Raw genomic sequence first — 17,773 nt, forward strand, 5'->3', positions numbered from 1 at the left:
TATATGTTGAAGTTTTATCACAACTCCGACTGTGAACTCAGGTATCATGGAACATAGTCCAATAGACCACAGCAGGTACTGACGGTACAAGTACAGCCTAGCCTTCGGATGCTTTAAGGGTGAGTCAGACCTTGTTTGTGGACCAATACGTGGCCCCCAAACCAAACTATTTAGTGAGATAACTTTAAGGAAAGTGTGGAAACACTGGATTCTGAGCCACAAACAATTTGCCCAAAGCAAAATCCTTAAGTTGTACAGCAAGTGTCATGAAGAAGTGAAGCACACAGCACGAATACACAAAGAGAAACACACAGCACGAGCTCTAAAGTTTAATATCATCTTAATTCCTCACCAATTGTCTCATTCAGTGACTGCACACTTAAGAAACAACATAGACTTTACTAATACATTCAGGACAGACACAAACGAAGTGGTGATCTTAAGACATCTGCACCAAGCATCACTGTTACAGTAAACACTAAATGAAAGGAGACAGACGATGGTATTGCAAAGTATGAAGAACATTAACGTTGACATTTGTATCACCTTAAATGGCCTCATGAAAAAACACAAGCCTACTTCTGAGTAATATCTGCTAAGGCTACAGCATGAGGCCAGGAATTATTAAAATCCAGTTACGTAGAGTCATTGCACTCTCAAACCATAAACTAAACAGGCCACATTTCCTGGCAACACGATAATTACTACACAGGAAGAAAGTCCTGTTGACCGAACCTCAATCTGAGCTAATGAACACAATATGATACATTAAAGTGACTGACTGGAGCTAACTGATGCATTGACACTATAATGCAAAAGGATGTTCCACTGTGTAATGTGTCAGCATCTGGCTACACACTGGGAAAATATGTTAGTGCTTTTATGGTGAAAGGATGAGAGCTTGAATCATTTCGAACCAAAACACTTTGACACCAATTATTGTCAAAGTGGGAAGTAATGACTGAATTTTTGGATGAAATTACAAGTTATTAAATGATTATCTTCCTCATTTATCATGTGGAATACAAGTTCACTAAGCCAACAAGTCTTTCATTAATACATTTTTTTCTGTCAAACAATAAAATTCATAATATCCAATTTAGAAGGATATGAAACAGATATAGTAATAATAATACACTTAATTTGTACTGCACTTAAATTCATAATGAAATTCAACATAAAGACAATATAAAGAATAGAGCAGCAAAATCCCAAATTTCACAAATGTACAAATAAACAACAAATGTTTCGCATTTTCACCCAGTAAAAAGACTTCAATGATAAACTGACTTTATTATCATTACTGTCGTTCCCTAATTGTTACAGCACAATAAGACAAAAAGGGAAGATGATTAGCTTAACATTTAAGATGTTAAATGACAGCATCACAAGCATTACAGATGTGGCTTAATCGTGCTGTTGTTCGACTAAAAACTTCAGACATGCCTTTCACGGCCTCGACGGGTGGGTGGGGACACATTTGACACAAAAACTGAAACATTTTGATGTGCTGTTCAAATTCAGTTGCATGTTTTCAGTGTCCTTGATACGAATATATTGGTTTATTAGCCAACCAAGATTTATCTAAGCAGCCAACACACCGAGGTGTGTTAGGTTTGGTTAATGTCAGCTACCACTTGCTTAGGTTAAACCCGGCTAAATTTACCACCAAACGAGTTGAGAATCAGATCAAATAAACCATGTAACGTTAACCAACGTCAGGTCGGCTAAAGACTGTGGAGAAAACTGACCGAAGAACAAGACACCCACAAATCTGGTATCAGTCAAGGACTTGTGTTCGCACTGATGTGAAAGGAGAATCACAGACAGCAAATTGGTGAACTGGCCAACCAAGCGGTAGCCTGCTAACCAAGTTAAAGACTGCTAACCTTAGCTAGTCAAGCACGGCAAGCTAACGACAAGCTAGTTGGCTACGTTAGCTTAGCTTTAGGTTGCAAGCTCCTGAGAGACCGAATATGAGCCACAAAATACGCTAACGTAAATTCAGCAACTTACCGGACGTAATTAGCGCGCACCGGTTGTTCACAATGTCTCTAAACACGGCTGATCATAAGATTTCTCGAGTCAGAGGGATTGTTTGTTGGCGATTAGCCGTCTCTCACTGGCTTCTGCAGGGGCGAACAGTGCTGTCATTTGCTGTCATCACGAGGAGACCTGCGCAGCCCGCATGCGCAAAGGCTTTGTTTAAAGGGAGAGCCCGCACTAATGCAGAAACAGGCGTATATGTTATTATTGTAATATAAGAATTTGGTGCAATTTCAAACAATAGATTTTTTGATTCACATGCTGTGGGCACCAACTTACCTAATAATACCTAAAACAATTTCTATATGAACCCACAGAGTCACAAATTGTCTGTTGGCCACTTACAAAAATGTCTGTTGATATCATTAGTTCAGTTTTTAGACCAATTGTTGTCTCTCTTATTAAAGTAGAATACTGTCAACTGTTTGAAATAGGCAAATGTTATTTTTGTCTTCATGGTTATGTAGCAGTGTTGTTTTTTTCATGTTCTTCAAATTCTCCCAAAAATTATTATCATTATTGTGTAAAAACCATTTGATGCACTTATATAAATGAGAGAACGTATAATAGATAGATATTTTCAAGATTGTTATTAGATTACACCCTGGTGGCCTTGGAGTCAAGACACTGACCATCAATATTAGCTTTCATGCACAAACTGTAAGATTATGTATTATTTCAATGCTGAAATCAAATTTGTGAAATGGCAGTGTCACCCTCAGGAAATTAAATGCTTTTGCTATGATTACAGTCACATGTATTTCAGCTCTGTGAGTTATGGGTAGTGTAGCTGGCATTACATCCATTGGGTAAGCAAGCTAACAAGCAAGATTCATTCATCTATTTTTATTATCTGAACCCCTCTGCACAAGGGACGGAAAGGCAAGGGCCATTTTGAGTACTGCCAGATACTGCAGCTTTTTTTCTTCCATGATATTGAGAGAAAAAGAGATTCATCCTTTTATATCATCCCACCATGACTTTGCAATTACTGTTCACTGTAGGAAAAGCAAAAAAAGTAGTTCAGCTTCAGAAGATCTAAAATAGCTCAAAAGAATGTCATGATCACCAAGGTCTAAGGATAGAGGATGTTGTATGCTGTACAGATTGTAAAGCCCCCTGAGGCAAATTTGTGATTTGTGATATTGGGCTATATAAATAGAAATGACTTGATTTGAAGGCTGCTCCAAACCCCATTCGTTGTGCCTCCCATTACTGTGCCCCAGTATGAATATACTGGCCAGTATGGTTTTCTGTTCCTGCCTTTTATGCCCTTTCTCACCAACTGTGAGAAGGCACCTGATATTGATAACTGACATACATGATGCTGCCAACCATTCGGTGTTGGAAAATAATCTGAAATTCATTTGGGTTTTTATTTTTATGCATTGTATTGTATTGTACAGTCATCACAATTTGTTTTCATAGGTTTTTCATAAATAAATTTGACAACTTTATTTTGCATCATGGCCACATACTGTAATATAAATACTGCTGGATTTAGCTGCTGCAGAGTGCCAATATGAGATCATTGGGAAATGCTGCAACTCTGGGTACAATGCACAAAATAGGTAGAGGTAATACCTGCATTCTTCCACTAGGTGGTGATCTAATAACATAGAAGAAAGCCGGTCCAGGAAACACTACAAACCCCTTATAATATGTATATAGTGGCATATAGTATGGTTTATAATATATTAATGGTAGAGCAAGTCATATCATACTACTCTCTATCTCTCCTCCATGTATCTCTCTACAGTGTCAGGCCTCAAATAAAGGCAAAATGCCAAAAAATAAATAAATGAACCACATATTTACTCATGTAAATTTACTGTTGCTTGTCTAAATTATTTGCTGCAGATTATTACAAGCTTGAATTATAGGCATGTACTCTAGCCCTCATCCTTTCATATCCTTTATATTTGCTTATCATCAACTATTTGGACCAATAAAATTACCTTAAACAGGTATCATATAGGATGTAGCTGCACAAGTTTCCCATATTTACACTTTAACATTCACTCTTGTATTTAGTGTGTAAGGGTGCCAATATTTTAAAATAAGAGAGTTATTATATTGAGATCAGGAAGATCAAGAGCCGCACTTCAAAGTAATGACACTTGATTTTTACATTTCAACCAACTGGCCATTTTTTATAATAGTTGTGAATTTTTATAGTAGATTAGTATAGTAGAATTTTTTATTATAGTGTCTTAGCTTTCATGGAGATGGTTGATTCCTCACATATTTCCTGATTGAATACTCCTGCATGTATGTCAAAAACCTATTAAATATTAAATATTCCAGCTCAAGAGCAAAAGGGACTGGATGTCTTCAGTTCTCACCATAAGACACAGTGATCAATTAGTATATAAATGCTGTAGATGAGTACTATATAATTTCCCCTTTCTGCTGAAATGCCTGATAAGCAGTATAGAAGAGAAATGCAAAGCCATGAGGTCACTTGTTAAATTCCATTTATTATATATATTTATATATAGGTTATAAACATCACAAAATAGAAAGTTGAGGAAGGTCTTGCACAAAGATATATAATCAAGTAAAAGAGCAACCTTAGATTAGTCAACAGTGACAATGGAAGCAGGCATATCATCATATCTGGGTTCAGTGCTGCAGCTATGTTAGGAACATTCTTATTTTATAATTTATGATTTAGTGCAAACAAAGTCTTTGCAGCTCTTGGCTCCAAGCAATTGTTCAATATTGATAATAAAATAGGATTTTACAATATAGATGTTAAGGTTGCTCTTTTATTGCATATTGTTTAAGAACATACTGTGGTATTAGTTTGTATGTTTCAAATGATCTAATATTCAATATATAATATACCTCTTACATAAGCATCAAATGGTCTCTCATTAACATAATAAATTTAATTATAAGCAATATCAATATTAAAATACCTGAATATAAATAACATGCTTTGAGCAAAATAATTGTTCATTTACAATGGTAGTTCAAACCCAGGTCAAGACCTGTTAAGCCTTTAGAAATAGCTAAATCTATACATTGCTTTGTGTCAAATGCATTGTTTTTCTCAACTGAAGGCCACTTTCAAACAAAGCAATGAACACGAGAATGACATCAAATCTTATCACGAGATGAAATAAGTTCTAACAAAATTCTTAATGAAGTGGGAAAACAAAAGATGTGGTTTGATTGTACTTTTTTGTCTATCAAACAATAACTAATGTAGCAATAATTTAACAAAAAATACCCACACAACTACAGTATACTTAGGAAATAATACTTAAGTACTAATAAACAGTTGTAATATTACAACCACTGTAACAAGGTATAATAGAAAATTTTGATATATTTGTTGGAGAAAACAATTGTGGGTGACTGTTACAATATGAGACCTTGCTGTGCCTTATTATGTGGAGGCAATGAGATGTGTACTTCATAAATATTGTGTGCTTCATACATTGTCTGCAGAAACTGCACAGATCATACATGTTCACATCTTAAACACCTGGATAATTGAGTTTGTGCCTAGTCTACATGCAGGCTATTAACTCTTCTGAGTGCAACAGGATCAAAACAAGCCAAAAACGACATAGGGCAACTTTTCAAACTGTGTATATTATGTACGTGTGAGTATCAGTGTATGTGTGTGTGTGTCTGTGTGTGGCAACAGAAAGAAATAAGAGAATAGACAGAAAGAGAGATTGATCACAGATATACACACACACATTTCCATATCAATTTTCAATTTGCTAAATCCCACCATGTATTTACAGTATGTACACTAGTGTAGCTGACATCATTATTATTACTATTTAGTGCTTTTCTATATAATATCATCCAAGAGATGTGGGGTACCCACCCAGTCCAGTGTTCTTGGCTCTGATGCAGCCATGATCATGCACATAAACTGCTTCCCTGTTCTCTTATCAATTGGATAAATAGTAGTTGGAGTGAACCTTTTGTTGCTCTCCACAAACTCACACAGCTGATTATAGATTTTGGGGTACTCGTGACGAAGAAAGACTCCCCTGATCCTGAGCTCACGCTGGATATTGACAAAGCACACCTCTCTGGCTTTTCTTCCTTCCTCCCCCTCCTTGTCAATGTCTGGTGTGCCTGGAGGCGGAGTGAGAATGAGAGTTTCCATTTCACTATCCTTCCTGAGTACCTTTTTGTCAGGGCTTGAAGAGGCCAAGGACACCTTTGCATATTTTCGAACTGTTGGCGTTTGGACCCTTGGTGACGGTCGGTTAGGTACCAGTTCACCAACAGCTATGGATACATTCAGAAGGAAACATTCATTGGGGTCGTACTCGTTACCTGCATGCTGCAGTTCCTTGCAGTATTCACCTAGGTTGTCCTTGAAGCCATCCAGCTCTCTGAGAGATAAGTATGTGGGAGACATGAGGAGACTCTCCAGCCCAACTTGCAGGAAGTTGTCAGCTGTCTCTGGATTAGCAAAACCCAGAAAGAGAACGCCTCTCCCTCTGGAGAGGTAGCCAGCTTTAGCAACACGAGAGAAGGCTTTATGAATCTCTGAATTCTCTCTGCAGAACTTGAGTGTGTGTCGACACACACTGCTCACACGGCCATACAGACAGGTCTCTTTGTGGATCTCCCAGTCATCCCTGCGACAGTTTCGTGAGCAGTAAAAGGTATAGCAACTGTGACATGATTTGAAGTACAAGCAAGCATTGAACATATTCTCAGTCCGATTGCACTTCTTGTTAGCACACACCATGGTGTCATCTTCATCTGTGCTGTGGTCTGGAGAACATTCTTCTGCACTCCTTTGTAGTGCATCACACCCACTATCAGGGTCTTTGATTGTGTCAGGGCTGGATTTAGAGGATGGGAGCTGAGTGTTCAAACATCCTAGGTTTTCAAGTCCAGAGGACCCTCTGCCTTTTTCATCGTCCTCACTAATCAGGTGTTTCAGCTGGTCCAAAATGTCCTCACTTGACTTTCTGCTAGTTGGTGGTTTGTAATCAACAACCAAGTCAGCTAATAGCTCATCCAGTTGCTCCAGACTCTGCTGAAGGGAGAAGTTGTTGTGTTTCCTGTCTTTAGTTATGTCTGCTGTGTTGGATGTCTGCTTCTGATGCATTACTCTCGGAGATGGCGTCTTTTCATTGTCCAGTGTATCCCAGCTGACAGTGTGCACATCACGCCTTTTGCTGTTGCCTGCACATATGTCATTGTCTGTTATGGTGATCTCCGGAGTTACAAACCACTGCCCGCTCTTGGTATTCCTCCACGCATTGCTTGAGCCCCTCTCTAATGAGTTTTCGGAGAGTGACAGGGCAGCGTAGCGCCTTGGTGAACTTGAGAGGTTAAGGATAACAGGTTGAGATGTAACATCAGCGGATGCTCCATGCCTTGCTTGGTAAAATAGGTTTTCATAGCTTCGTCCACGAGGCACTGATTGCTCTCTGTCATGCCGTGGATATAGAATATTGTCCCAAGACTTGGAGTGGTTTTTGACCTCTGCTCCTAGTCTACTTGTCTCCATGCAGCTGTTAGTAAACCACGGGGGTATACCAGGGTCTTGCCTTACTCTTGGTGGTGTGTGCTGAGAGGACTGGTTGGAGTAACCAGATATACTTGAGCGATACCAGTCATCTGAAAAGGCCTGGGACATTCGAGGGCGCCGACGACCCTCTGTGTGATATGGCCTTGATGGAAAGTATTGCTCCTCAGGAGAGCTGAATGGCTTAGAATAAAACAACCTTGAGCTACTTTGATGGTATGGATTGAACCGGTGGTCCTCTCCGTAGTAGGATCTGGACAGTGGAGTTTGAGAAAAGTATGACCCTGCCTCACTTGTAGAGTAAGGTCTACTATATACAGAGTTTGCTGGCTCTCGGTTGGAAATGTGGTCTGTGTAATAAGACCTGACTGGAAGGGTGTGCACCCATCGAGTCCTTGGATCATACTGACTAGTCATTGTACTTCCATGGCTGGTTAGACTGGACCGATCATCCTGAAAGTATGCCCTAGAATAGGGATGAACTGGATACCGAACAGGATCCTCTGTATAGAAAAACTTTGTAGGAATGTTCGGGTTTGAGTAAGCTCTTTGTTCTTGACTCAGATATGGTGCTGTTGGTGATGGCATTCTGTGCATGTCTAGATGCTGGTAAGAGATGGGAGACATGCTGGTGGTGTAGTGGTATCCCTGTCTAAAATCTCCACTGTAGCATTCGCTTGGAATGGGCGTTGGTGAGGAGACAATCTGCCGTGGTACATACAAACCTCTACTGCTACTGGCCTGTGAGTATCTCTGCCAAAGATGCTCGGTCCGTACACTGGGAACCAGCCTGGATGTGTGCTGGAGTACAGCAGCATCTGGTTTAATATCCACACGGCACCTGACATGAGGGGTAATGGCTGGTTTATCTGGTTTATCCTCTTCAAAACAATCAGAGACATAGAGGGGGGAATGAGGCTGCAGTTTGATAGGATGGACCTCATTCAAAAAAGCCCTGTTAGAGGAATATGACTCTCGATGCATCTCAGAAGTCCTCAAAGTATCTGATGCAGTCTGAGGTGCATCTCTCCCCTTCCTGGCTCCTGGCGGAGATACTGAGATGGGCACAGGAGTGAGGGTGGACTTAATTCTGGGAGCACTTTTAGATCTTTTTCTATTTTTAGAGTCTGACCATGTAAGATGGCTGGTTTTGTCTTGGGTAGTGTGCTGCTGGAAATGCCTGGTGTTAAACAGATCAGGAGATGAAAAGCGAAGGTGCCCCGGTTGATCTAGTCCATTCCACATTAGATCTTTGTTTAATGTCTGATGCTCAGCCCTCTTGTAAGGGTACTCCATTGAAGAAGGGAAGGACTGTGGGTCGTCTAGGGACTCAATGAAGTCAAAGCTACGACAGTGTCTTTTGTTGATGATTTCTGGTTTGTCAATCATCTTCAAGTCACATTGCTGGAAGGAACGGAGAGAAATGGAGTGGTCAGTGATGGGATTTAGAGTAATGTCCCGATATAGAGTTGATGCCAGTATATCAGGGGGATGCGTCCGTGTCATCTTAATGGAACTTCAATGCTCCCCATTCAGTGTGATTCAAGATCAACACAGCCTGTGGAAAGAAAGAGATACATGAAAACACATGCACTTCATTGCATTGTTGTTCTAATGTATTAATGTCCTGAAACAAGATACAGACATTAAATTGTTTCCAGCAAACACTAGCAACAGTTAATATTTGCTTAATCAGAATACCAAATTTCTTATTACATTTTAAAATAATTTAATACATATGATTTATATAAATCTACAAAGAGTCTTTTTGGTTTCATACTTATGAAGATGATTGGATATAAACTTAGCAGATGTAGTTGTTGATTTACTAACCAAGTTAATGGAAGATTTCATGGCAACAACCACAACAGATAGTTGCTGTATCTGAGCAATGTCACCACCATGCTTTATCTCAAATAATAATTGAGGAGGTTTTTGAGGAGGTGGTTTGTTTGTGATCAAACTATAAAAACTGATAAGACATGACCTTTAATTAGACTGGAGATGCTGTATGCAAACATTAGCTATTTACTACTATCTTGCACTGTTACTTAGAAGTTTTTTATCAAAAGAAAGTGCAAAAAAACTAATGTGTTTATTTCTAATATTACTTTAAAATTTGTTATAAGTATAAATGATTAAATATGTTGGTAGATAGTAATATTAAAGCTATTTTCAACTTTTTTGATTCGTGATTAAAATGTCATCTGGGGCAAATTTAAAGCAATTTTAATGCATTGCTGCAGGATACCATGTTTACCATTTTAATGAGGTGCTAAGGAACTAATTGCATATTAGATATTACATGTAAACAAAATTGCTATTAAAAAAAGTTAGTTTCAGTTTCATTGGAATACTATCCTTGTTTCTAAAATTAAAAAATACCATGCAACAAAGCATTTCTTCGGTCTACTGTTTGAATTATTCAAATCTTATCTATAAATAATACAGACACCCTCTGTCAATCTCTGCTTAAGGAACACCGGGAGTATTTCTTTAGGCCTTAATTTAGGCCTTAGTTCATAGATTATTAGATTAAAACGATCCAATTCAACAATGGATTTTTATGTGTCACACACACATGGGCTTTCTTGTTGGCTCTCACCCATGAGCCAACCCTGAGTTACCATCTGTTCATCGTGATGAGAAAGGACTGACCAGCCATCTCCCTGTCATGTCTCCACAGTATACCTAAATATCACGCCTGTTCACACACAACCAACCTCAACAGACAAAACTACACTGTCGTCCTTTGCTTGGTTCCTTAGGACTGTTTGTTTCAAAAACATATAGTAAGGTAACTTTGTGTATTCTGCAGCTTTTTAAAAGAGAAACACAGAAGCTACATTTGTATATGATGATTGTTTTGATTGATTGATTTTGATTTTGATTGGCTGTTGTAAATGAATACCAAATCTCTTAGTTTCTGACTAAATGGATCACTTAAATTAAGGTTTATCAATTTTATACACAGTACATCAACTTAATCCTTGAACGTCTCATGATATTTATCCTATTACACAGCATTTTATATGTTAAATACTGTTGTATTCATATTACAATGTGAGTGTTTTGACTGAATCATTCATTGAGATAGGAAATGTTTAAATTTGGTAAGCTAAATTTAACGCAAAAAAATGCAGGTTACATGCTCTTATTAGCTCTTCCATCCCATCACCATGGGGACTGATTCAACTAATGGATGGATGCCACTATAATATGAATTTAATAAAGTACTTCTGCAATAATGACAGGAAGAAACTCATTAGTAACATCCTACCAGCCAAGAATATGTAAATGATAATAGGATTGGTGCTGACGTAAAAATGGTACTTAAATCCATCTTACTTTCAGTCTTCCTATCTTTCATAAGAATGAGACAAGATGTCAACAAGGTGGATAAGTCCATGATGAGACTTATTTCATTATATAGTATAAAACGTAGGTCCAGTAAGGTGCAGGGTGTTAAGTGTGGACATCTAGTGAGTTGTTTACAACCTCAATCTATTTGTCTCAAACAGCTACCCAGTTTAGATTAATACATTAATGGATATGGATAGCTTAGCTCAGGCTTTCTTAAACATATGAATGGGTATGCAAGGATATTGTACAAATAACACTGCAGGCTACTGTACAAATCCCAACACAGCACTATAGAAAAGCCATAAAAGATAAATAATAACAACAGAATTGATAACAGGTCTACAATAAGGTCACTAACATCTCTGCTGACCACCGCTGACACACTTCAAGTCCCTGTAGACACATTATAAAGCTTTACTTCTTGGAAAGTGTGCAATCACAGATCTCTGACCTAAAGTTTAGAGAAACACAGCAATTTGTTTTTAGAGTTCAGTAACAGGACATGCTTAAATTAACTAAATGCATGCTTTCTCCTACTCGCATTCATGGCTTACAAGGCTGTTCTTCAACAGAGGGACCACACTTTCTAGCACAAGTATAAAACCACATGCCACATACTGTCTCCATGGCTACAGCACACAGCAAAGAAACCATGAAACACTCCTGGAGTTGCATACTGGGGGGGGGCAAAATCTCAGTCTGAAAAAAATGACTCCTTATAAGTAAATTGCTGTGATATCCTCTGTGGAGGCAAAATGCATCTGTGACACACAAGTGTGACTCTATATTGATCCAATAAATTCTATCTCTATAGCTCAAATTCATGTACAGTACAGTCATATAGGTTATATTTCCCTATGATATAGGTTACAGTATTTTTCTTAAATGGGTCTGTGGTTTTACATGCGGTCTAGTAACATTCACTAACTTGCTGTAATTTGAAATTGAAAAAAAAACTGCGCAAACTGTATTGAAGCATTTTGCCTGGTATTCTGGACAATAACAAACGTGATGCCGATCGGCCTGAAACCTCCCCATGGGGTCATACCATGGCGCATTCATCCTTGAAGCGTTACCAAATACTTGCTCTAACGCACTTGGCACCCCTATTATTTTGGTGCTGCGGCACGGACACGGCCCTCCATCCTTTGTGGCTGACCTAATGCCTTTGAGCCAGCCGGAATGACATCGTTTGCGGAAAAAGAAGGAAGCAGCGGGTTCAAACCAGGACAGAACAGAAAGGGGGAGGGGGGTGACTTTCGGCTAAGTTTGGCAATATAAGATTTCGCAAGTCAACAAGGGGCCTTACCGTTTTGCCAGTGAATTCATCGGATGCAGTGGACATGGTGAAGCAGCAGCCTGTCCTCCGTGAGGTGCAGCTTCAGCCTATCGCACCTGCTGTGAGCCTGCCGGAGCCGAGCACTCGTCCTTCCTGCTGCCTTACATGTTGTCTGCTTCACCGAGGGATGCTCTCACAGTCCCTTATGTCTTTGTGTGTGTGTGTGCGTGTCTGAGTGAGGGAGAGAGGGTGTGTGTGTGTGTGATGGAGGGGGAAAGAGGAGGTGTGTCTGAGCCTGCGCCTGTGCGCGTGCCTCTGGAGGCGTGGTTGTGCGTGTTTTTATGAGGAGTGCGGGGGTTGGGGTGTTGGAGGCTGGGTTGGGTGTTCAGTCTGCGAGCGGCAATGCGGTCTCTCTCCGTACATCTCTGAATACGGAGGCCTGAGGACAACTGGGCATTTCCGGGGAAACTGATGGTTGTTTGCTCATCCTGCTGTGTAAGGTGCTTCGTAGTCAGCTTTCTCCTCCATAAAGCAAAGCAAATGTGACATTTTCATTTTTAGAAAGTTTGCAGACAGACTTTTTAAAAAAAGCTGCCTGGAGAATTGGGTCTTCTGTTAAAGCCCTCATTCTGCCATCCTACATTTGATGGGTCACCTCTGGTGTTCCTCCCACATTACTGGAAATGCAGTACATATGGTGATGAGAAAAAATAAATAAATTGTGGGCCAATGTACTGCAAATTCTGGTGGAAATGTGGTGGATTGTTTATCGAAACTGGACCTTTATGGCCTATAGTTTCTCCTTTGATAATGAGCTGGAGAGCAACTTAAGTTTACTCAAGTCTAGTCAATTTTATTAATATGTTGGCTGTAGCCCAAAACAATGAATTTGCCTCTAAGGAAATCTGTGCATTATTAGACACTCTGTATCCTTAGACCATTAAAACCTCAATTTGGATAAGGAAAACTCCCTCCAAAAAATCCATAAATGGGTAAAAAAGAAAGAAGCTTCAGGAGGAGCAAAAGAAGAAGGGTCCCTCTCCCAGGAACTTTTCAGATTTTTCTCTGAGAACTTGTGCATCCATTCAAATTGTAACCTCAAAAACTTCTCTCGCCCCCCATAGAGTTGTTCCATGATACAACATGGGGCAGACAAAATGTTCTTTTTTGCTTGCAGGTCATCTTTGTTATTAGCAATGCTGTGAAGTTAAAAATCAGCTACTTTACTCCTTTCCTTGACTGTCCCTGTGTCACACACATCTACCCCAAAGTCTCACCTCACTACAGCTTCTGCATTGTCTGAATTGATGATGGGGACAGCTGGCTGTGAGCCCCGGCCCAGAGCATGTGACTGCCGCAGGAAAACTGCTTACTGAAGCACTCTCACAGCAGATAGAAATCACTACAGACAAACTGTGCTGATCAGGCTGAAGATCGCAATGATACTTATAGCTTTGACACAGCTCATTATGTTGCAGGGAGGACAGTTTTCTACTGCTTGCACACGCTGGAGGCTGAGCAGGATTTTTTTGTGTGTGTGTGTGTTGCTATTATTTATTTTCTTCCCTGTATAAAATCTTGTGCATCCTTGTGACAAAACACCACAGCTAACCGAGACTCCATCTGTGATATACCACGTGTATGAGATATGATTCAGAATGACAGTATCATGGATCTCACATTGTGCGGCATCCAGCATCCCTGAGAGTGGGATCTATCTATCGGAGCATGTGTGACTCACCCTCTCCAGCACAGTGCATTGGCATCAGTTCGTGTCAGCTGTTAGTTAGCAGGCATAAGTGTCTGTCAGCTGGCTTCTAGCAGGTGTCTTAGGCACCTCATAGGTTCCGTGGAGAGGAAATCAATGAGTCTCTGTTGATTAGAGGCCCCTGTGACAGGGATCAATCAGGTTTATACCAAATTAAAGGAGAACACGGCTTCACTCTGCCTCCACTGCTCAAACAGGCTTTCATGCTGCTCTGACATATCAGCCATAATGAGCCATACGGAAGAATCTGGACATTCTGCTTTGTTCCTACACTGTTCCTCGCTCATGCTGGCACAGTAAACAACCTTCAGTTCTCCAGCTGTCTCCAATTAACTCTCTGTAAGATTAAGTGACTCTCAACAAACTTTCCTTCTGATTTCTGTGCTCCCATCAGAGGGAATTACATAAGAGATGTGGCAATGCACACACAGCCAGGCCCCGTTGAGTCCAACCCAAAATAGCCAGGGCGGCAGGCTAATACAAAGCAACTCTCAGCTTCGCTTATTTTGGATTGTAATGATATGTCAGAGGAAACAAGGAAAACACATTAGACCGAGATGTTAAGGCAAACACTTCTCAGCTAGACTGTGTCACAAGATCTCCAGGGAACCTAGGGATGTCAGTGGTCCCTGTAATGGTGAATTTTTCACACAGCCAGATTTAGACAGACATATGTCTGAATGTGGGTGGTTCTTTAAGATACATTTTCAAGCCCTGTATGAAATATGTAGATTCTCAGATTCAGTGGCAGACTCAGAAGGGAGTGAAGTGCAGCAGTGGCGAATCTGAAGACTGTATGAGAGATGCACACCATGTCATCCCTTAATTCCAATTGAAACCTGATTAAGTCTTCAACAAATTAAACCACTCAATCCTCTCTGCCCAACTTTCTTGCCTCAGACATAATTTACAGTTTTGGCGGTCCGTATAGGGCGCACACCACTCAGACCGTGTGTTTTTGTGAGGATTTACTGTAGAACTGCAACCAAATGAAGGACTTGGATGTTTTGTTGGCGTAGTTTTGATTCCCAATGGATCAGACTAGATTATACGCAGTGGATTGTAAGGCTTTTTCTGAGTGAACAAGAGTCACTCATTCTGGTGTCTTCAGGTAACTGAGACAGAATTTCATGATCACTCTCCGAAGAAACCTCGATCAAATGGAGCACTCTGCATCTTCACCCTGGTAGAATAGAATAAAATAGGATAAAATAACAACTTAATGAAATTTGGCTATGCCAGTAATTCATGTTGACTTTGGCTGCACAAAAAAAGAACATTCCAATCCACTCCAAGTAACACTCAAATAAACAAATTCATGTACAAGCCAAACCATTTGGGAGCGGTATCCATGGTAACCCACACTGAGTAGGAGCAAAAGAGACGGCATTGATTTCAAAGGGAATGAAGTAAAGTGCTGATGGGAGTCTTCCATGGAGACCATAAAAATCTACGTCATGAGAATAAGACCAGGGGAGGTGAAAATTGCTTGTAAACCTACATCAATCTGCAAATTCACGGTGGGAGGGATTCAGTAGTGCAGCATCCTATCGAGTTTCATTTCCTCTTGAGCTGCACTTTTAGGGGAAACAGGCAGTGCGGATGTTTCTTATGTCCCAGATTATCTCCAGCAGAGATTGACAATGTTCAGTTAACATAAGGTTTACCATAAGGTGACCCCCTCTGGCAGCCTCACCGTGAAAAAAGACCTGCACTCATGTGGGCATATTCTCAGATCCTCCTCTCAGTACATGTAGGTCAAAGTAAGAATAGTGTAGATATTATTCACAGCTGCACTCAGCAAACACAAACTCCTCTGTCCTGGTCTCTGGAGTCACAGTAAGCCATCCCATGGTGCAGCTTAATTAAATCTTTACTACACACTCCTCTCTTATCCTTCATCATCTGCCATTTTGGCTAAGGAATCACTCTATCATGTGTGCAAGTTTATTAAAAGGGAAACACATTTGGAACAAGGAGATGGGAGTCTTGGTGGGTGCAGTGTTTTTCAGAGGGCTTCTGATGGTGTGAAATATTTGTGGTTGTGTATTGTCACTGTGATGTTTTTATGTAACATAGAGAAGGAATGCTGTTACACTACATGAACAGCAAAATGTCCTCACTCAGAGTTTCATTAAAGTCCCGCTATTCAAGACTGGACAAACAACAAATCTTTTGTGCCTCAGTGAGGAAGAATCAATGAGGGCCTTCTAAATATGGATATCATTCACCCTCCATCCCACAACAGCACAATGCAAAGCAGTACTGAGTTGCACTAATTGTCCAAGGCTATAGGCCGTGTGTAATAGCTGGTAACAGCCACTGTTTCCCTTTCAGAGACTACTATGGGCCTGCAAAACAACTCAATGGTGCACTGGGATCGACATGAGCTTTTCTTATGTTTGTTTTTTGTTATAAAAGAATGAGAATGCTTAGTTACACATCTTCTGTTTAAGTATTCAAAATGAATGAAACTAAAGTGATTCAACCCTCAGCCTGGGATTCTCCCGTTCAAATCCTGAGTAGTTTGCACATCCACCCGTCAAATTATACGCGCAAATCAGTTTTGACAGTTGTTTCAATTTGTGATTTAATAGCATCTTAATGTATGTAATTACGCATTCTGGTTGGCAGTTGCAGCCATCCAGATGCACCTGTGCTTGCAGCTTCCCAGGGCTGTTTAAATGGGTCAGGTCTAGAAATATCCAGGCTGAGTGAAGAAGTCGTGAGTGCCCCTCCCCTTTTGTCTTCTCTCTGTCCATAACAGAACAAGACTATTGCTGGCAATACCCTTGAATCCTTTATTTGTGACCTGCCAAGTCATGAGAGTTGAATTTGAATGATTATATAACACCTTTGTAGGAGAATATCACATTTTCTACTATCTTCTTGTGAATGGGTGGCTTAGTTCATCACAGTGTTTGCCAGCTAGTGACAGACTAACCTCCTGCTGTCTTTTTTTATCAAGTTAGTAAAGTCATTCTCTCTTGCAATTGTAGGCTCAAGATGTATGTAATGTAGAAATGATGCTGAGTTACAAATATTAGGTGCCAAAAAATTAAGGTAATTCTCCACTGGAACAAGATCAACATAACATCACATCTTTTCTGGTCAGATGAGCATCATTACTGCTAATCAACCCTTGTTTGGAGGGAATAAATAAAATAATAAAAAAGCCTGCTGGGAAGCTAGATAAGAAATGCAAGCAAGCAGACAGAGCTTTAAAAACCTCACTGACCTTTCATGAGCGAGGGGCTATATAACATCCTGCCTGCAAATTGGATTTTGCACCCCAGACACTTTTGTCTGCAGTGAAAACTTTAACAGGAAAAAGAAATTGATCCATTTGGTGATTAAAATTGAGTCTTCTTCGAAGCTAAAACGTACCAGCCAAAGAATTTAGACATGACAAGTCATTTTACAGTGGCATGAGGGAAAGTAAAATATCTCTGCTCGAATGTATTTATTTCAGTAGAAGCAGTCATTGATTTGCACAAAACAAGGTGATGAAACAGTCATTCTTTTGACTGCAGGGTGCACAGTACTGTTGGCCTCTCTCAGCTGCAGCTGTTGCATTCAAAAGAGATACTGGAACATAATACGTGTTTTTTTTCCTCAAACACCATGAATTAGGATATTATTCTAAGAAGAAAAGATAGGCTAACTATGACGGGTTGTATTCAGGGGGCCATTTGTTCATGTGTGCCAGCTTAGTTTTGTTTAATAGGATTATGCACACATTGGTATTTGTGTTTTCTGTGTGACTGTGACGCAAAATTGTGTAATTAAAAATGTA

At 39.9% G+C, this 17,773-nt stretch overlaps 2 protein-coding genes across 5 annotated transcripts in view; both read right to left on the bottom strand.

Moving 5' to 3' along the window:
- Positions 1-2,176, bottom strand: part of gapvd1 (GTPase activating protein and VPS9 domains 1) — a 33,635-nt gene extending 31,459 nt beyond the window's left edge. For all 4 annotated transcript variants that reach the window (XM_067604990.1, XM_067604980.1, XM_067604972.1 and 1 more), the window contains exon 1: positions 2,017-2,176. The gene's annotated coding sequence lies outside the window, so the exon portion shown is untranslated. The remainder of the gene's footprint in view (positions 1-2,016) is intronic.
- Positions 2,177-4,506: 2,330 nt separating this feature from the next.
- On the bottom strand, positions 4,507-12,520 carry unm_hu7912 (un-named hu7912). The gene is made up of 2 exons (XM_067605002.1): positions 12,240-12,520; positions 4,507-9,125 (listed from the first exon to the last, which is right to left on the bottom strand). Exon 2 carries the CDS (start codon positions 9,071-9,073, stop codon positions 5,861-5,863), a length of 3,213 nt encoding a protein of 1,070 aa, XP_067461103.1. The 5' UTR covers positions 9,074-9,125; positions 12,240-12,520; the 3' UTR covers positions 4,507-5,860.
- Positions 12,521-17,773: the final 5,253 nt, after the last annotated feature.

Source organism: Thunnus thynnus, chromosome 2 (genome assembly GCF_963924715.1).
Source record: "Thunnus thynnus chromosome 2, fThuThy2.1, whole genome shotgun sequence".
Classification (NCBI taxonomy): Eukaryota; Metazoa; Chordata; class Actinopteri; order Scombriformes; family Scombridae; genus Thunnus; species Thunnus thynnus.

What these genes read in the sequence shown, in the direction of transcription:
- unm_hu7912 (XM_067605002.1), bottom strand. Translation starts at nt 9,073, where the DNA reads ATGACACGGACGCATCCCCCTGATATACTGGCATCAACTCTATATCGG.